At 48.5% G+C, this 16672-nt stretch overlaps 1 protein-coding gene across 1 annotated transcript in view; it reads right to left on the reverse strand.

Moving 5' to 3' along the window:
• The window catches only part of LOC106554596 (myosin-7), a gene marked incomplete in the record, with an annotated part of 67371 nt that extends 51638 nt beyond the window's left edge, over nucleotides 1-15733 (reverse strand). The window contains 10 exon segments of the mRNA XM_087714230.1: nucleotides 2027-2125; nucleotides 2266-2329; nucleotides 3646-3738; nucleotides 4847-4961; nucleotides 6344-6371; nucleotides 8058-8214; nucleotides 10681-10824; nucleotides 12830-13035; nucleotides 13754-13801; nucleotides 15664-15733. Of these exon segments, the coding sequence (XP_087570356.1) occupies nucleotides 2027-2125; nucleotides 2266-2329; nucleotides 3646-3738; nucleotides 4847-4961; nucleotides 6344-6371; nucleotides 8058-8214; nucleotides 10681-10824; nucleotides 12830-13027 (898 nt within the window).
• Nucleotides 15734-16672: the final 939 nt, after the last annotated feature.

Consider the following 16672-nt stretch of genomic DNA (forward strand, 5'->3'; position numbering starts at 1 on the left):
CTGAAAGCCCTATGAAGCGGTATATAAGTCGAACTGCTATCTGGTTTCGTTTACCAACGTTAGAAGTGTTTCACCGCAACTAATTTGAAAGGAGACTCAACTCAAAAGAAAGTGGCGCCAAAGATATGTTTTTTTTCTTTTTTTCTTTTATAAAGTTTTTTTCATTCGTTTTCGATTTGTTTTTATATTTTCCAAAAAATATAAACGTTCCATCTTTCCTGAAGCAGTGTGTCATCTGGGTACAAATATTTTATACAATACAATACAATAGAGTTGGGAGGGACCGTGGAGGTCTTCTAGTCCAACCCCCTAGGCAGGAAACCCTTCAGGCAAATGGCTATCCAACATCTTCTTAAAGACTTCCAGTGTTGGGGCATTCACAACTTCTGGAGGCAACTTCTGTTCCACTGATTAATTGTTCTCACTGTCAGGAAGTTTCTCCTCAGTTCTAAGTCGCTTCTCTCCTTGATTAGTTTCCACCCATTGCTTCTTGTTCTACCTTCAGGTGCCTTGGAGAATAGTTTGACTCCCTCTTCTTTGTGGCAACCCCTGAGATATTGGAAGACTGCTATCATGTCTCCCCTACTCCTTCTTTTCATTCAACTAGACATACCCAGTTCCTGCAACCGTTCTTCCTATGTTTCAGCCTCCAGTCCCCTAATCCTCTTTGTTGCTCTTCTCTGCACTCTTTCTAGAAGTCTCCACATCTTTTCTACATCGTGGCAACCAAAACTGAATGCAGTATTCCAAGTGTGACCTTATCAAGGCCTTATAAAGTGGTATTAACACTTCATGTGTTCTTGATTCTATTAATGGAATGGAACAGAAGAGTAGATAGAATGCAGTGGAGTGGAGAGGAATGGAACAGAAGAGAACAGAACAGAATAGATAGAATGTAGTGGAGTGGAATGGAACAGAACGGAACAGAATAGATAGAATGGAATGGAGTGGAGTGGAGCGGAATGGAACGGAACAGAAGAGAACAGAATAGATAGAATGGAGTGGAGCAGAATTGAATGGAACGGAACAGAACGGAACAGAATAGATAGAATGGAATGGAATGGAGTGGAGTGGAACAGAATGGAACAGAAGAGAACAGAATAGATAGAATGAAGTGGAGTGGAGCGGAATGGAACAGAACGGAAGAGAACAGAATAGATAGAATGGAATGGAACGGAACAGAAGACAACAGAATAGCTAGAATGGAGTGGAGTGGAGCGGAATGGAACGGAACAGAACAGGATAGAGTGGAGTGGAGTGGAGTGGAGTGGAGTGGAATGGAATGGAATAGAATAGAATAGCTGGAAGAGACCTTGGAGGTCTTCTAGTCCAGCCCCCTGCTCAAGCAGGAGAACCTATATCATTTCAGATAAGTGACTATCCAGTCTCTTCTTAAAAACCTCCCGTGATGGAGCAACCACGATTTCTGGCGGCAAGCTCTTCCACTGGTTAATTGTCCTCCCTGTTTGGAAGTTTCTCCTTAATTCCAGCTTGCTTCTCTCCTTGATTAGTTTCCAACCATTGTTTCATGTCCTGCCCCCCTTCTTTGGGACAGCCCCTCAAGTGCTGGAATACTGCTTTCATCATCTTCTTTTAATGACCCTTGCTGGATGGAATCTAGGCAACTGAATGGAGCTGAGTATTTCCTGGCCGGATGCCTTTCCCTGTCGCTAATGCGGAGTTTTGTTCAGCGGATAAATTCTCGTTGTATCGAAAAGACAGAAATATCTGCCTCTACCCGGGACCGAACTCACAGCCTCATCAGTGTGAGGCGAGAGCTCCGCCTCTAGGCCACTCTCAGAATGCTATCATGTCACCCCCTAATTCATCTTTTCTTTCGACTAACCAAATCCAAATCCTGCCAGGCGACGTTTGAGTCTCCTGGCCTTTGATCATCTCAGTTGTTTTTCCCTGAACTTTTTCCAAAGTTGTCGACATCCTTTTTTTTCCGGTAGTCTGGCGACCAAAATTGGCTGCCGGATTCCTCGTGTGGTCTTAAAAACGCGGGTTTTTAAGAATAACTCACCCAACAACTCCGGCTTCTTATTGGACAAGATCTGGTAAAAGATGTGGTAATTCCTCTCCGCCTTCAGCTGGAAGATTACTCTGGATTTTTCCAGGAGGTCTAAAGGGAAGACGGGAAAAGGAGAGACAACGACAGAAAAGATACCGAGAGGGTGAACGGGTGGGGAAGAAACAATCCAAGGGCTTTCAGAGAATCGATGACGAAACTTGGAGCGGTTTGGAAATATTCGATATACTCACAGGTTTCTATGTCGGCTGACGCCAACTTTCCCGTCGCCCCAAAGTGGATTCGGATGAATTTACCCTGCGGAAGACAAGAGAAACGGACTGAGAGGAGGCAGAAGAGGGTGTGTTTTTTTTCCAGAATTTTTGTTATTTTTTTTATCTCTTACATACCATTTCAAAGATACATTCCACATAATTCTTCTTCTTTACATTTTTCATTCTTATCCATTTATTATTTCATTTAATAGGTTATAATATACAGTTTGGGTTGGTTTATTTACCATCCCTTCCTCCTATTGTAACAGCACCTTATTTTCTCTTTCTTTTCTCCCTCCCTCCCTTCTCCGCTTTTTTCCTTCCTCCTCTCTTCCCCTTCCTACCCTCTCTCCTTCTCTTCCTCCCCCTTCCTTCCTCCTCTCCTTCCCCTTCCTTCTTCTTCCCTTTCTCCTACTCCTGCTCTTCTTCTTCCCCTTCCTACCCTCTCTCCATGTCTTCCTCTCCCTTCCTTCCTCCTTTTCTTCTCCTCCCTTCTTCCCTTCCCCTTCTCCTACTCTTGCTCTGCCTCTTCCCCCTCCTACCCTCCCTCCTTCTCTACCTCTCCCTTCCTTCCTCCTCTCCTTCCCCTTCCTTCTTCTTCTTAAAGACTGGAAGTCTTTAAGAAGAGGTTGGATAGCCATTTGTCTGAAATGGTATAAGGTTTCCTGCCTAGCCAAGGGGTTGGACTAGAAGACCTCCATGGTCCCTTCTAATTCTTGTATTGTATTGTATTGTATTATTGTATTGTATTGCATTGCATTGCATTATTGTATTATTGTATTGTATTGTATTGTATTGTATTGTTGTATTGTATTGTATTGTTGTATTGTATTGTATTGCATTGCATTGTGTTATTGTATTGTATTGCATTATTGTATTGTATTGTATTTGTATTGCATTGCATTGCATTGTATTATTGTATTATTGTATTGTATTGCATTGCATTGCATTGTATTGCATTGTGTTATTGTATTGTATTGCATTATTGTATTGTATTGTATTTGTATTGCATTGCATTGCATTGCATTGCATTGCATTATTGTATTATTGTATTGTATTGTATTGTATTGTATTGTATTGTATTGTATTGTATTGTATTGTATTTGTGTTGTGTTGTGTTGTGTTGTATTGTATTGTATTGTATTGTATTGTATTATTGTATTGTATGGTATTGTATTGTATTGTATTGTATTGTATTGTATTGTATTGTATTGTATTGTATTGTATTGTATTGTATTGTATTGTATTGTATTGTATTGTATTGTATTGTATTGTATTGTATTGTAGCATCTGAATACCACCTCTGCTTGGTACTCCGGAGAGGCCGAACCTTCTCCTTCTCCTTTCAGCCCTACTTACAAATCGGGACGAGTTGTCGTTCCTCAAGGTCTTGGCGTTGCCGAAAGCCTCCAGAGCTGGATTGGCTTGGATGATTTGATCTTCCAAGGTGCCCTGTAGATATAGGGTGAATGGTGGGGGGAGGGGACATATTAGAAAAGGATATATCATACCAGTGGTGGGTTTCAAAAATTTGTAGAACCTATTCTGTAGGTGTGTCCTGCTTTGTGGGAGTGGCTTGCTGGACATGTGACCTGGTGGGAGTGGCTTGCTGGCCATGTAGCTGAGTGGGAATGGCTTGGCAGTCATGTGACTGGGTGGGCGTGGCCAACTTGCAAAATGTGGTGAAATTCACTTAACAATGCTCTTCCTTAGCAACCAAAATGTTGGCTCAGAAACTCTGGCATTTGAAGCGTGCAAGTCTTAAAGCTGTCAAGTTACAAGACCCTTGCACCCCTAACCCTTTAGAAAAAATCCCCAGGGGTGTTCAAACTTGACAGCTTTAAGACTTGTGGACTTCAACTCCCAGAATTCCTCCTTCAGTTCATGTTGACTCAGGAACTCTGACAGTGAGGAGGTTGGGGAGGAACATGGGCCAGTCCTGGAGTCTGGGGAAGGCTCGGGTGCGTCAGAGGCAGAGAGGAGGCCAAGGCCATCTGGTAGTGATGTGCTGCCTCCGGATCTGACATTAGCGAGGCAGAGGAACAGTGGGAGCCTGTTCCCAGTGTGCGCATCGGCAGAGCTGCCAGAAGGCAAGAACAGTTAAGACCAAAGGGGCGACTCAGGAGTAAGGCTCGGAGGTGATTGGCCCCTCCCGTAAGACTTAAAAGAGGAGCAAATGGACGTGAGCCTTTGCGGGAAGCAGCTTTGTTCATTCTGGTCGGTTCAAACTCTGAGAAGCGCTGTTGGACTCTGTGCTACGTTTGGCCTTGCAAAACTAATTGGCCATTAGGTCTCTGGCAGCGTTTCAAGGGAGATAAAGGCGGGCGCTTATCAGCATTACCCGGAAAGACTTTGGCAGACTTCTGAAGGACTCTTCACAGACTATTTGTGAATCATGACGGGCTGTGAATGGCCATAATTCACAGCCGTTTCTATAAAAGAGGGTTTTTGGGGGACTAAGTGTGCGTGATTTATGCTTTCTCGGGAAGTCTAGGGCAGAACACTCCCCACCTTAAAAGTTCCCAAGGTTGAGAAACACACCGCCCGATTGGACGCTCACCTTCCCCGTTGCAGCTGCTTGGTCCTTCTTGCTACGGTCCCCAATGGCAGCGATGACCGCAAAATATTGAATGACCCGCTTGGTGTTCACCGTCTTCCCAGCACCGGATTCTCCGCTACCGGATAGGAAAAACAACACTCCTTTCATTACGGCCGCAATTTGAGCCAGGCAGTCAATAAGATCACCATTCGAGACCTTCCCAGACGGGTTTCCAGCAAGCAAACTTGGTGGGGGAGGTTGGATTCACTTAACGACCATGCAATCCACTTAACAACCACAGCGATTTCACTTAACAACCATGGCCAACAAATTGTAGAAAGGGGCTCGGCTCAGGTAACAGCTGTCTCGTTCAGGTACGGAAAGTACTCATTATGGTCGTAAATCGAGGACTGTCCCTACATAAGCCAAATTTTTTCAACCTGGGAGATATCAGAAAGTGAAGCTAGGTCAGATCTGATGGTACAGCCAGTCCTTGATTTACCACACTTCATTTAGTGACTGTCTGACCGTTTCTCAGACTTACGACCGTCACAACATCCCCCTAGTCACATGATTTACATTCAGATGTTGGACCATCGACTCATACTTATGACTGTCGCAGAGTCTCGGAGTCACGTGACCTCCTTTTGTGACCTTTGTGACAAGCAAAGTCCATGTGGAAGCCAGATTCGCTTAACGACTGTATTCCTATCTTAAAGACCGCAGTGATTCACTGAACAAGCGTGGCATGGAAGGTTGTAAAACAAGGCAAAATTTCACTTCATAAAACTGTCTCGCTTAGCAACAGAAATTTTGGGCTCAGCTTTGGTCATAAGTTGAGGCCTACTCGTAATTGGTTGGGAAACCAATCTAATCCTATCAATTGTTATCTTTCATATATGCTTAATCTATCTATATAAAAACAACTCTCTGTGTGTGTATGTGTGTGTGTGTGTGTGTGTGTTCCAACATAACTCTGGAACACCTCGAGCAATTCCAACCAAACTTGGTACACAGATGATTTACACTCTGGAAACAAATACTGTGGGGGTAAGACACCCCTAACACCTCTCAGGGTTTGTGTTCTGTTAAGATACAGCCTGTTGTGCCTTAAAATGGCTTATACTGTACAGCTTAGTGGAGTTGCCCTGGTAACGGCTTCATAGTACTCCACAAGGGGGCTCCCTCTGGTAAGGGGGAAAATCCAACATTGGAAATTACATTTGTTCCAGACATTTCCCCCCTATAAATAGAGACCCAGACAACGCCGAGTTATCGGCTAGTAGTAAATAATCCAGATTCCATTTTCCAATCCAGATCCTGCAAATGGGGAGGGATCCCAGATCCCTAAACAAATGTTATGTCCACATAGCTTCGTCCTAGGTTAAAGCCTGAAGAAAACCCACTTTAATTTCGCTGTGAGAAGGACGCACAATCAAAATGGAAAATTAGTCCCATGGCATGGTAAGACAACTAAAGTGGGTTGCGAAAGATCCCAAGGCAGGAGATGGGACTTACGTGATAAGGATGGACTGGTTCTCACGATCTAGAGAAGGGAAAGAAAGAAAAAAGGTTGGAAAAAGATAAGAGGAAGAAAAAGAGGAGGGATACAAGACGGACAAGAAGGAAGAAGAGGAAGAGAAGGAAGAGTAGGAGAAGATAGACAAGGGAGAAGGAAAGAAAGAAAAAGATAAACAATGAGAAAAAGAAGGGGAGAAACACAAAAGCAAGGGAGGATCAGAAGGAGGAGATAGAAAAGGAGGAAGAGAAAAAGGAGAAGACAGACAAAGAGGAAGGGAAGGAAGGGAAGAGGAGAAGGAGAGAGACAAGGAAGGAGGAGGAGAAAAAAGACAAGGAAGGAAAGAAGAAGATTGACAAGGAAGAAGGGGAGGAAGGGAAGAAAGATGAAGGGAAGAGGAGAGGCAGACAGACAAGGAAAAATGGAAAAAGAGAAAATAGATGAGGAAGGGAAGAAGAAGATAGAGGAAGAAGAGGAAGAGGAGAAGAGAGACAAGGAGGAAGAGGAAAGGAAGAGGAGAAAGAGACAGACAAGGAGGAAGAGAAGGAGAGAAAAAGAAAATAGATAAGAAAGGGTAGAAGAAGAAGAAAAAGAAGAAGGAGGAGGAGGAGGAGGAGGAGGACAAGGAAGAAGGAGAGGAAGCAAGGAAGGAGACAAACAAGGAGGGAGAAGGAGAAAATAAACAAGGAGGGACGGAAGAAGAAGGAAACAAAGGATGTGGAGGAAGAGGAGGAAAAGAAGAAGGAAAGGTAGATATAGAGAAAGAGGAGAAAAAGGAAAAGATTGACAAGGAGAAAGAGCATGAAGAGACGGAGGAGAAGCTAGAAGGAAGAGAAGGAGGAGAGGAAGGACAAATAGGAAGAGGAGGCATAAAAGAAGATAAAGAGGAAGAGGAGAAAGAGAAGGTAGACAAGGAGGAAGAACAAAAAGAGGAAGAGAAGGAAGAAAAAGATAAGAGGAAGAAAAAGAGGAGGGATAAAAGACGGACAAGAAGGAAGAGGAGGAAGAGAAGGAAGAGTAGGAGAAGATAGACAAGGGAGAAAGAAAGAAAGAAAAAGATAAACAAGGAGGAAAAGAAGGAGAAAATAGACAAGTAGGAAGAAGAGAAGACGAAGACAACAGACAAGGAAGAGGAGAAAAAAGGAGAAGATAAACAAGGGTTAAGAGAGACGGAGAAGAAGGAGAAGGAGATAGACGAGGAAAAGAAGGAAAAGATAGACGAGGAAGAGGAGGAAGAGAAGGAGAAGAAGGTAGACAAGGAGGAAGAACAAGACGAGAAAGAGAAGAGGAAGAGAAGGAAGAAAAAGATAAGAGGAAAAAAAGAGGAGGGATAAAAGACAGACAAGAAGGAAGAAGAGGAAGAGAAGGAAGAGTAGGAGAAGATAGACAAGGGAGGAGGAAAGAAAGAAAAAGATAAACAAGGAGGAAAAGAAGGAGAAGATAGACAAGTAGGAAGAAGAGAAGAAGAAGACAACAGACAAGGAAGAGGAGAAAAAAGGAGAAGATAAACAAGGGTTAAGAGAGACAGAGAAGAAGAAGATAGACGAGGAAAAGAAGAAGGAAAAGACAGACGAGGAAGAGGAGGAAGAGAAGGAGAAGAAGGTAGACAAGGAGGAAGAGGAACATTTGACTTCCTGAAACCTTCATTCTTCTCTGACAACCAGGTCCCTCCTTCTGACCCCCTGGTCCTCCTTTACCTGTGAGGTCCTTTACCTGTCAACATGTACTGATAGGCATTGTCGGAGATGGAGAAGATGTGAGGAGGAGCTTCACTTCGCTTCTTCCCTCGATAAGCGGCCACCACTTCCGCGTTGTAGACGGGCAGCCACTTGTAGGGGTTGACCGTCACACAGAAGAGCCCCGAGTAGGTCTAGAGAGGAAGAGAAGGAAGCAAAGTGGATGTCCGGAGGTCCTCCTGGACTACGGAAGAACCTCCAGGCTGAACGTCTCCAAGCACGGGGAGAGGACAATTGATTTCTTCCTTAGATGAAAGCCCACCTTCTCCCTGGAGAAGTGCTCCTCATCCTTGGGAAAGGTAAGACCATGGGTTCCACCACAAAACCGCGCTCGACTAAACCGCGCTCGACTAAACCGCGTAGCTGACGTCATCAACAGGGCGACAACAGCGCGGAGACAGAAGCACGCTGTAAACGCTAAACCTAAAATTAACCCCTAAACCTAAACCTAACCCCCCTAAACCTAATCCTAAACCTAACCCTAAACCTAACCCTTAACCTAACCCTAAACCTAACCCTAAACCTAACCCTTAACCTAACCCTAAACCTAATCCTAACCCTTAACCTAACCCTAACCCTTAACCTAACCCTAAACCTAACCCTTAACCTAACCCTAAACCTAACCCTAACCCTAACCCTAACCCTAACCCTAACCCTTAACCAAACCCTAACACTTAACCTAACCCTAATCCTAACCCTTAACCTAACCCTAACCCTAACCCTAACCCTTAATCTAACCCTAATCCTAACCCTTAACCTAACCCTAAACCTAACCCTAAACCTAACCCTAACCCTTAACCAAACCCTAACACTTAACCTAACCCTAATCCTAACCCTTAACCTAACCCTAACCCTAACCCTAACCCTTAATCTAACCCTAAACCTAACCCTTAACCTAAACCTAAACCTAACCCTTAACCTAACCCTAAACCTAATCCTAACCCTAAACCTAACCCTAAACCTAACCCTTAACCTAACCCTAAACCTAACCCTAACCCTTAACCTAACCCTAACACTTAACCTAACCCTAATCCTAACCCTTAACCTAACCCTAAACCTAACCCTAACCCTTAATCTAACCCTAAACCTAACCCTTAACCTAACCCTAACCCTAACCCTAACCCTTAACCTAACCCTAAACCTAACCTTAAAGCTAACCCTAAACCTAACCCTTACCTTAAGTTAAATCGGCTTGCTTTCAGAGCGCTATTTAAAGCGCCCTTCTTTCTCCGCGCTGGCTGTTGTCGCCCTGTTGATGACATCAGTGACGCGGTTTAATCGGGCGCGGCTTAGTCGAGCGCGGTTTTGACGGGTCACGAAGACATGGACTTCAACTCCCAGAATTCCCAGACTAATCATAGTTGGAAGTGGAGGACTATCTGCATTGTTGCTGTAACTGGGGTGGCTTACGAACACACCTGTGTTTTGCTTGTGTTCTGCCACGTGTGTTTTGCTCATCACCCCCAGATCCCTGCAGGGTAGGAAGAAGGGCCACCTTGCAAAGTGTTGGGGCCTGTTGGATGCCGGCCCCTCCAGTAGCCGAATCAGAGGAGGCGCCGGCGGCATGGGAGTCAAGGTCAGCATCAAGGCAACCTGGGAGCTCCGAGGGGGAAGAGGGAGTGGAGCCGTCAGAGAGAGAGAGAGAGAGGAAGAGAGAGAGGGAGGCGGAGCCTGGGCCATCCGTCAGCCCTCAGATGGAGAGTCAACAGCCTCCAGGTCTGGAAGTGGCTGATGAGGAAGAGGAAGAAAAGCTGGGTCCATTGCTTGATGCGCACAAAGCAGAGAGGAGAGGAGAGCAATGGAAATCTGTTGTGGCCCAGCAGGAGCCGTTGGAGCTGCCACCAGACTCCGACAGCGAGGGGCCCTATGAGTCGGCTTTGGAGGATGTGGAGGACCCTGGACAGGGTTCCGACTCCGAGCAGGGTGCAGAGCGGCCGGTTGGCCACCAGGAGGCGCCTGAGCCTTGGACCAGTGGGGAGGAGACAAGGGAGTGTGATCCGGACGTCAGCAGTGAGTTGTTCCTGGATGCCCGGCACCGGAGAGCTAATAGGCGTCAGGAACAGTTGTGCAGTTACAGGAGGTAATTGCACTCAGCTGGTGGTCATTAGGCTCCTCTCCAGACTATAAAAGGACTGCTTGTGCATACGCCCCTCTTTGCAGAATTCAACGCATTAACTAATGTTGGAGAACAGTATTGTGAGCTTGGCAGGCTGGATTGCTGCCAAGGCTTATCTGTGCTGGATTGCTGCCAAGGACCTGTCTGTCTATTAATAAATTCCGTAAAGTATCTTTGGCTTGGAGTGCTTTGATGTGGAACGAGGGGGGTCAGAAGAGAAATCTATGGGCCAGTCCTCGGGACGAAAGAGCCACCGCTGCTAGCGAGGCCCCACCCTAAAAGGCAAGGAGCGGAGGTGAATAGATGTGGCAGACAACTATTCGTTTTCTGGCCTGACGGACTTGTTAGCCTGCGAGAGACACGTTGAGCCGGGGCTGCTGGTGCCCCTAATGAAAGGAACCTTTTGAGTTCTCGTCGGAGGGTTGGTTGTGTTTAGGGAGCTGGGTCAGAACACAAAGTCGTCCCTCCCCGTTCCTTGGCTTACGTAGATCATCCAGGCGGCGTAGCGGTCCTTCAGGTTGTAGAGCACGGCGGGTTCGTGCAGGAAAGTCAGCATGGCCATGTCCTCGATCTTGTCGAATTTAGGCGGGTTCTGCTGCATGATTTGGTCTTCTTTGACCGTCACCGTCTGTCAACGACAAGGAATCGGATCTTGAGGTTGGGCAGGGCCCACCGCGAGAACAGGGCTCCCTTTCCTCAGCCCTACCTTGACTCGTGACGCTACTCTTTGAGACACAAAAGTTGGCGGGGTGACTTTGGGCCAATCACCAGGAGATGGGGAGTTCTAGTCCCGCCTCAGGTATAAAAGCTGGCTTGGCGACTTTGGGGCAATCACCAGGTGATGGGGAGTTCTAATCCCGCCTCAGGCATGAAAGCTGGCTGGGTGACTTTGGGCCAACCACCAGGAGATGGGAGTTCTAGTCCTGCCTCAGGCATGAAAGCTGGCTGGGAGACTTTGGGTCAATCACCAGGTGATAGGGAATTCTAGTCCTGCCTCAGGCATGAAAGCTGACTGGGTGACTTTGGGTCAATCACCAGGAGATGGGGAGTTCTAGTCCTGCCTCAGGCATGAAAGCTGACTGGGTGACTTTCGGTCAATCACCAGGAGATGGGGAGTTCTAGTCCTGCCTCAGGCATGAAAGCTGACTGGGTGACTTTGGGCCAACCACCAGGAGATGGGAGTTCTAGTCCTGCCTCAGGCATGAAAGCTGGCTGGGCGACTTTGGGCCAATCACCAGGTGATAGGGAATTCTAGTCCCGCCTCAGGCATGAAAGCTGGCTGGGTGGCTTTGGGCCAATCACCAGGAGATGGGGAGTTCTAGTCCCGCCTCAGGCATGAAAACTGACTGGGTGACTTTGGGCCAATCACCAGGAGATGGGAGTTCTAGTCCTGCCTCAGGCATGAAAGCTGACTGGGCAACTTTGGGCCAATCACCAGGAGATGGGAGTTCTAGTCCCGCCTCAGGCGTGAAAGCTGGCTGGGTGGCTTTGGGCCAATCACCAGGAGATGGGGGGTTCTAGTCCCGCCTCAGGCATGAAAACTGACTGGGTGACTTTGGGCCAATCACCAGGAGCTGGAGAGTTCTACTTCTCTCTGCAGCCACGCGAGCTGTCGCCCCAGCTCAGGTGTATCGCACATGTGCGCATGCCTCCCGCTGGCCAGCTGTTTTTTTGGGTTGCAGGCGCATGTACGGGGGGGGGTTGCATGCAGGCACGGGGCAAGCGATTGCGTGTGCAAGCACTGGGTGAGGGGTCAGGTGTCTCCCCCCCCTGCAGCCCGTTTGGATCCCAGGAGACTGCAAGGAGACCTACTAGGCCCCAAATGGGGCACCAGGCGGGGGGTGGGAGCATGCATGTGTGGGGGAGCGTGGGGGGAGCGTGCACGCATGCAAGGGGGGTTGGAGCACGGGGGGTTTGCCCGCAAATGTGCAGGAAGGTGGGGGCACGGAGGGGTCACACATGCATGCGTGGGGGTGGGGGAGAACAGGGAGGGTCACACCTGAATGCACAGGGGGGCAGGGCATGGGGGTGTCGAGCGGACATTGCATTTGGGCACAGGAATGTCTGCGCTTTCGTGCACACGACGACAAAAAAGTTAGCCGTCACTGGTATAAGGTCTCCTGCTTGAGCAGGGGATTGGACTAGGGCAGGAATCAGCAAACTGCGGCTCTGGAGCCGCATGTGGCTCTTTCCTCCCTCTGCTGCGGCTCCGTCACCGGTCGGCGCCACAATTTTGAGAGGAGCTTCCAGTGTGAGGGGGGGAGAGAAGCACAGTGCGCTAGAAGAAGACTCTATGGCAAGGGGAGGGTTTTCCAGTGGTCTCCACAATTGATAGGGCTTTCGGTTATGACAGGTAGAGGAAAAAGTACGCCGCACTAGGAGGAGACTCTATGGTGGGGGGAACTGAACTTCCAGTCAGCTCCGGAATTGAACAGGGGGCTTCCGGTTAGGACCTTTGTGGCTCCCGGTATTTTCTTTTCTGTGGGAAACGGCTCCAAATGGCTCTTTGAGTGTTTACGTTTGCCGAGCCCTGGACTAGGGGACTTCAAAAGGCCCCTTCCAACTCTGAAGATCTGACTGGGAACGATCACCCTTGGTCCAGAAAGTCCTCCAGCAGGACGAGGTTCACCTACCTTGCCCTTTTCCGTTTCCGCGGTGACTTTGCCACCTTCTTTGGAAACGATCTTGGCCTTCACGAATTCCTCCTTGTCGTCCGGCACAAAGACGTCCTTCTTCAAGTCGAACGGCCGTGTCTGAGTTTCGATGCGAAGCTTTTCCGACAGGCGCAGGAATGGGGCGGCGGCCCCGAACTCAGATGCATCGAGTTCCATGGCGGGAGCTGCGGAGGGAAAAAAAAAACAGAGTTTAACGGAATCTACGGGCGTGATGCTCTCGCGGTGGGCAGGCGGTAGGATTCGCACCTGCCAGACTTGGGGAAAGTTTGAACGAGTTTGGTGCCTCCCTGAGGCTGGACGGTTTTCTTGAGGACGTTTCACGACCCAACTAGGTAACATCATCGGTGCTCGGAGGAGGAGAGGAGGGGGAGGGAAGGAGGGAGGGAAAGGAAGGGGGACTGTGGGGTCCTTGGTGCTCTCTGAGCTTGGTAGTTTTCTTGGAGACGTTTCATGACCCAGCTAGGTAACATCATCAGTGCTTAGAGGAGGAGGACTGAATGGTGCTCTCTTAACTTGGTGTTCCTACAGATGTTTAATGACCCAACTAGGTAACACCATCAGGTCTATGAACGCTTAAGAGAGGCAACCTGCCATGTGTCATTCCCGAGAGGGCCACCAGAGGGCACCCTGAGCTAGGCCAGCTTTTGAATAGCTGCTGCTTCCCCCGCCCCCAGCTGTACAACACTGGAACTGCACCTCATTTAATCCCTCTCCTTCCAGTGCAAATAGGCTGCCCCCCGCTGGCTGTTCGCAGAATTGCGCGCCCTAAAAAATCAGCTTCAGGCAGGGCTGGCAGCCTGAACAGCTGCGACTGGAGTGTGAATGGGAATACTAGGAATAGATCGTTCCCGGGGGTCAGAAATAGCTACTCCTGATAGTTACCCTTTGTTTTCAGAGGATTTCACAAGAGACGAACCGTGGGTTGGAATCCTGTTGTGGAAAAAGGGACGTGTGTTAGTACAATATACATCCCCCTCCCATCTTTTCTCCAGCCCCCCCCCCCCCCCCCCAAGGACGATTCCAATATATATTTACGGAGGGGAAAAAAATATCGGGTCGAGAGACTCTGCAATGTATAGATTTTCATTGTATTTTATGAAAGATTGATTCTGGGTATATTTTCCAACATGTATGGTTGCTTCCTTAAGGAAAGAACTCAGCGCAACCTCAAAATCTGGTGGGTTTTTTTACTTTCGGGCGGACACGCTAAGCACGGCACTCGTTCGTTCCCGAGGCGGCGAGGATTACAAAGCCCGTGTTTCTCAGCCAGCGATGGGAGTTGTAGTCCCAACCATTTTGAGAGCAAAAGAAAGGGGGGGGGATCTCGGGAGTGCATATTTCGGACGGAAGGAAAGAGATGAGGGAGAGAGAGAGGAAGGAAGAAAGGAAGGAAGGAAAAGGAAAGGAGGGAGGAAGGAAGGAAGAAAAGAAAAAGAAAGAAAGAAAGAAAGAAAGAAAGAAAGAGGAAGGAGGGGGGATGAAGGAAGCAAAGAAGGGAGGAAGGAAAGAAGGAAGGAAAAGCAAATAAGGGAAGGAGGAGGGAGAGAAAGAAAGAAGGAAAGAAAGAAAGAAAGAAAGAAAGAAAGAAAAGGGAAGGAGGGAGGGAGGGAGGAAGGGAGGGAAGAAAAGAAGGAAAAGGGAGGGAGGGAAAAAAAGAAAAGGGAAGGAGGAAGGAAGGAAGGAAGAAAAGAAAGAGAAAGAAAGAAAGAAAGAAAGAAAGAAAGAAAGAGGAAGGAGGGGGGATGAAGGAAGCAAAGAAGGGAGGAAGGAAAGAAGGAAGGAAAAGCAAATAAGGGAAGGAGAAGGGAGAGAAAGAAAGAAGGAAAGAAAGAAAGAAAGAAAGAAAGAAAGAAAAGGGAAGGAGGGAGGGAGGGAGGAAGGGAGGGAAGAAAAGAAGGAAAAGGGAGGGAGGGAAAAAAAGAAAAGAGAAGGAGGGAGAGAGGAAAGAAGGAAGGAAGGAACACAAGGGAGGGGGAGAGAAAGAAAGAAAGATAAAAAGGAAGGAAGAAGGAAGGAAGGAAGGAAGGAAGGAAGGAAGGAAGAAAGAAAGAAAGAAAGAAAAGGGAAGGAGAGATGGAGGAAAGGGGTAGGGAGGGATGGAAGAGAAAGGAAGGAAGGAAGGAAGGAAGGAAGGAAGGAAGGAAGGAAGGAAGGAAGGAAGGAAAGAAGAATAAAGGAAGGAAGGGAGGGAGGGAGGAAGGGGAAGGAGATTGCAATAAGAAAAAGGAAAGGGAAAAGGAAAGGAAAGGACATTTCTGAATTAGAAACTACACAAGGGGTAAAAATGCAGAATATTCCTCGCCCCAAAATGAGACTCTTTCAAGTGAAAAAATCCCCTCTTTGCAGGCGGGGCAATGCCAACTCATCCTTCCCCTGCTGAGCTGAACTACACCTCCCATGTTCCCCAGCTTGGGGGGGGGGAAACTTCAGCGGGAGACAGGACGGATGCCGCCGGCTTACACCTGGCAACATCGCCCACAGCAGCAGGTGCCAGAGATGCCCAGCGGGCTTGCCTACCTATCACCAGCTCACCCCCTAGAACCCCTCCCTCCCCTTTGCCCCCCTAAAATCCAGAAGGGAGGGGCGGATGGGATGCAGCTAGACCTCACATCGCCCTCCCCCTTTCAAGACACGCGCCCCATTCCCACAACCCCAGAAACATCCAGGTTTATCATTTCCGAACGCCAAAAAACCTCACTGTTCCCCTGTAGCACATGGGGGATTCCCTAAATCCCACACTTGGGGGGGTGTGGGGGGCTTGGAGGTTGCGACGGGATGGGGGGGAGTCTTACCTGATACCAGCACGGAAGGGGTGGGGTAGTAAGCAGGGTGGTGGGCCAGGACCCTGGTTATAAATCCCCGATTTCCCCCCGCCCCCTCCTCTTGGCCGGCCTCATATGGGCATCTCTCCCCCTCCCCACATCTTTAGCCTGGCCCCAAACAATGGGAGCTGGCATCATTGTTGAAGTATGAAGAATAGGAACAGGTTCAGCGAGGGAGGGGGGGGGAGAGAGACTTCGAAATATCTTGGAACAACAGGGCTGAGATTCCAGAGGGAGGGGGAGAAGGCAGAGCAGGGGGTCCCGGGCGAGGGGGGGAGGGCGAGCTATGGGGAGGGAATTCGAGCAATGGCTACCCCTCCACCACCCCCCATCGGCTCGTCGGCTTCGCTGCAGAATCCTCCCCTCTGCATGCCATCCCAAATTGTCGTTGTAATCCGTCTGTAGCGAAAGAGTTAGTGACAATCGCCGGTACCGAATCGGTACCGCAACGCTCCAGATGCCCACTAGAGGGCTGCGGATGGGGCTTTCGACCGCCCTCTGGTGGCCGTGAGGAGCATCGCAGCCTAGTTGTACGTAAAGGTAAAAGGTGCGTTGTTGGGCTTGTCGTTCCTGACTCTAGGGGGCGCTGCTCATCTCCGTTTCAAAGCCGAAGAGCCGGCGCTGTCCGGAGACGTTCTCCGTGGTCAGGTGGCCAGCGTGACTCAACGCCGAAGGCGCACGGAACGCTGTTCCCTTCCCACCAAAGGTGGTTCCTGTTTTTCTACTTGCATTTTTTACATGCTTTCGAACGGCTAGGTTGGCAGAAGCCGGGACAAGTCACGGTGGCTCACTCAGTTACGCAGCGCTGGGGATTCGAACCGCCGAACTGCCGAGCTTTCGATCGACAAGCTCAGTGTCTTAGCCACTGAGCCACCGTATCCCTTTAGCTGTACATCTTCCTCTCTATATTTGTATTATTCCAGCAATATAAATTTGGAGCACGTATTGCCTTCACTACAGAATCCTCTCCTTACATGCA

Source organism: Thamnophis sirtalis, unplaced genomic scaffold (assembly GCF_051295495.1).
Source record: "Thamnophis sirtalis isolate CommonGarterSnake01/CBP01778 unplaced genomic scaffold, rThaSir2_p1.2 scaffold_4, whole genome shotgun sequence".
NCBI classification, from domain to species: domain Eukaryota; kingdom Metazoa; phylum Chordata; class Lepidosauria; order Squamata; family Natricidae; genus Thamnophis; species Thamnophis sirtalis.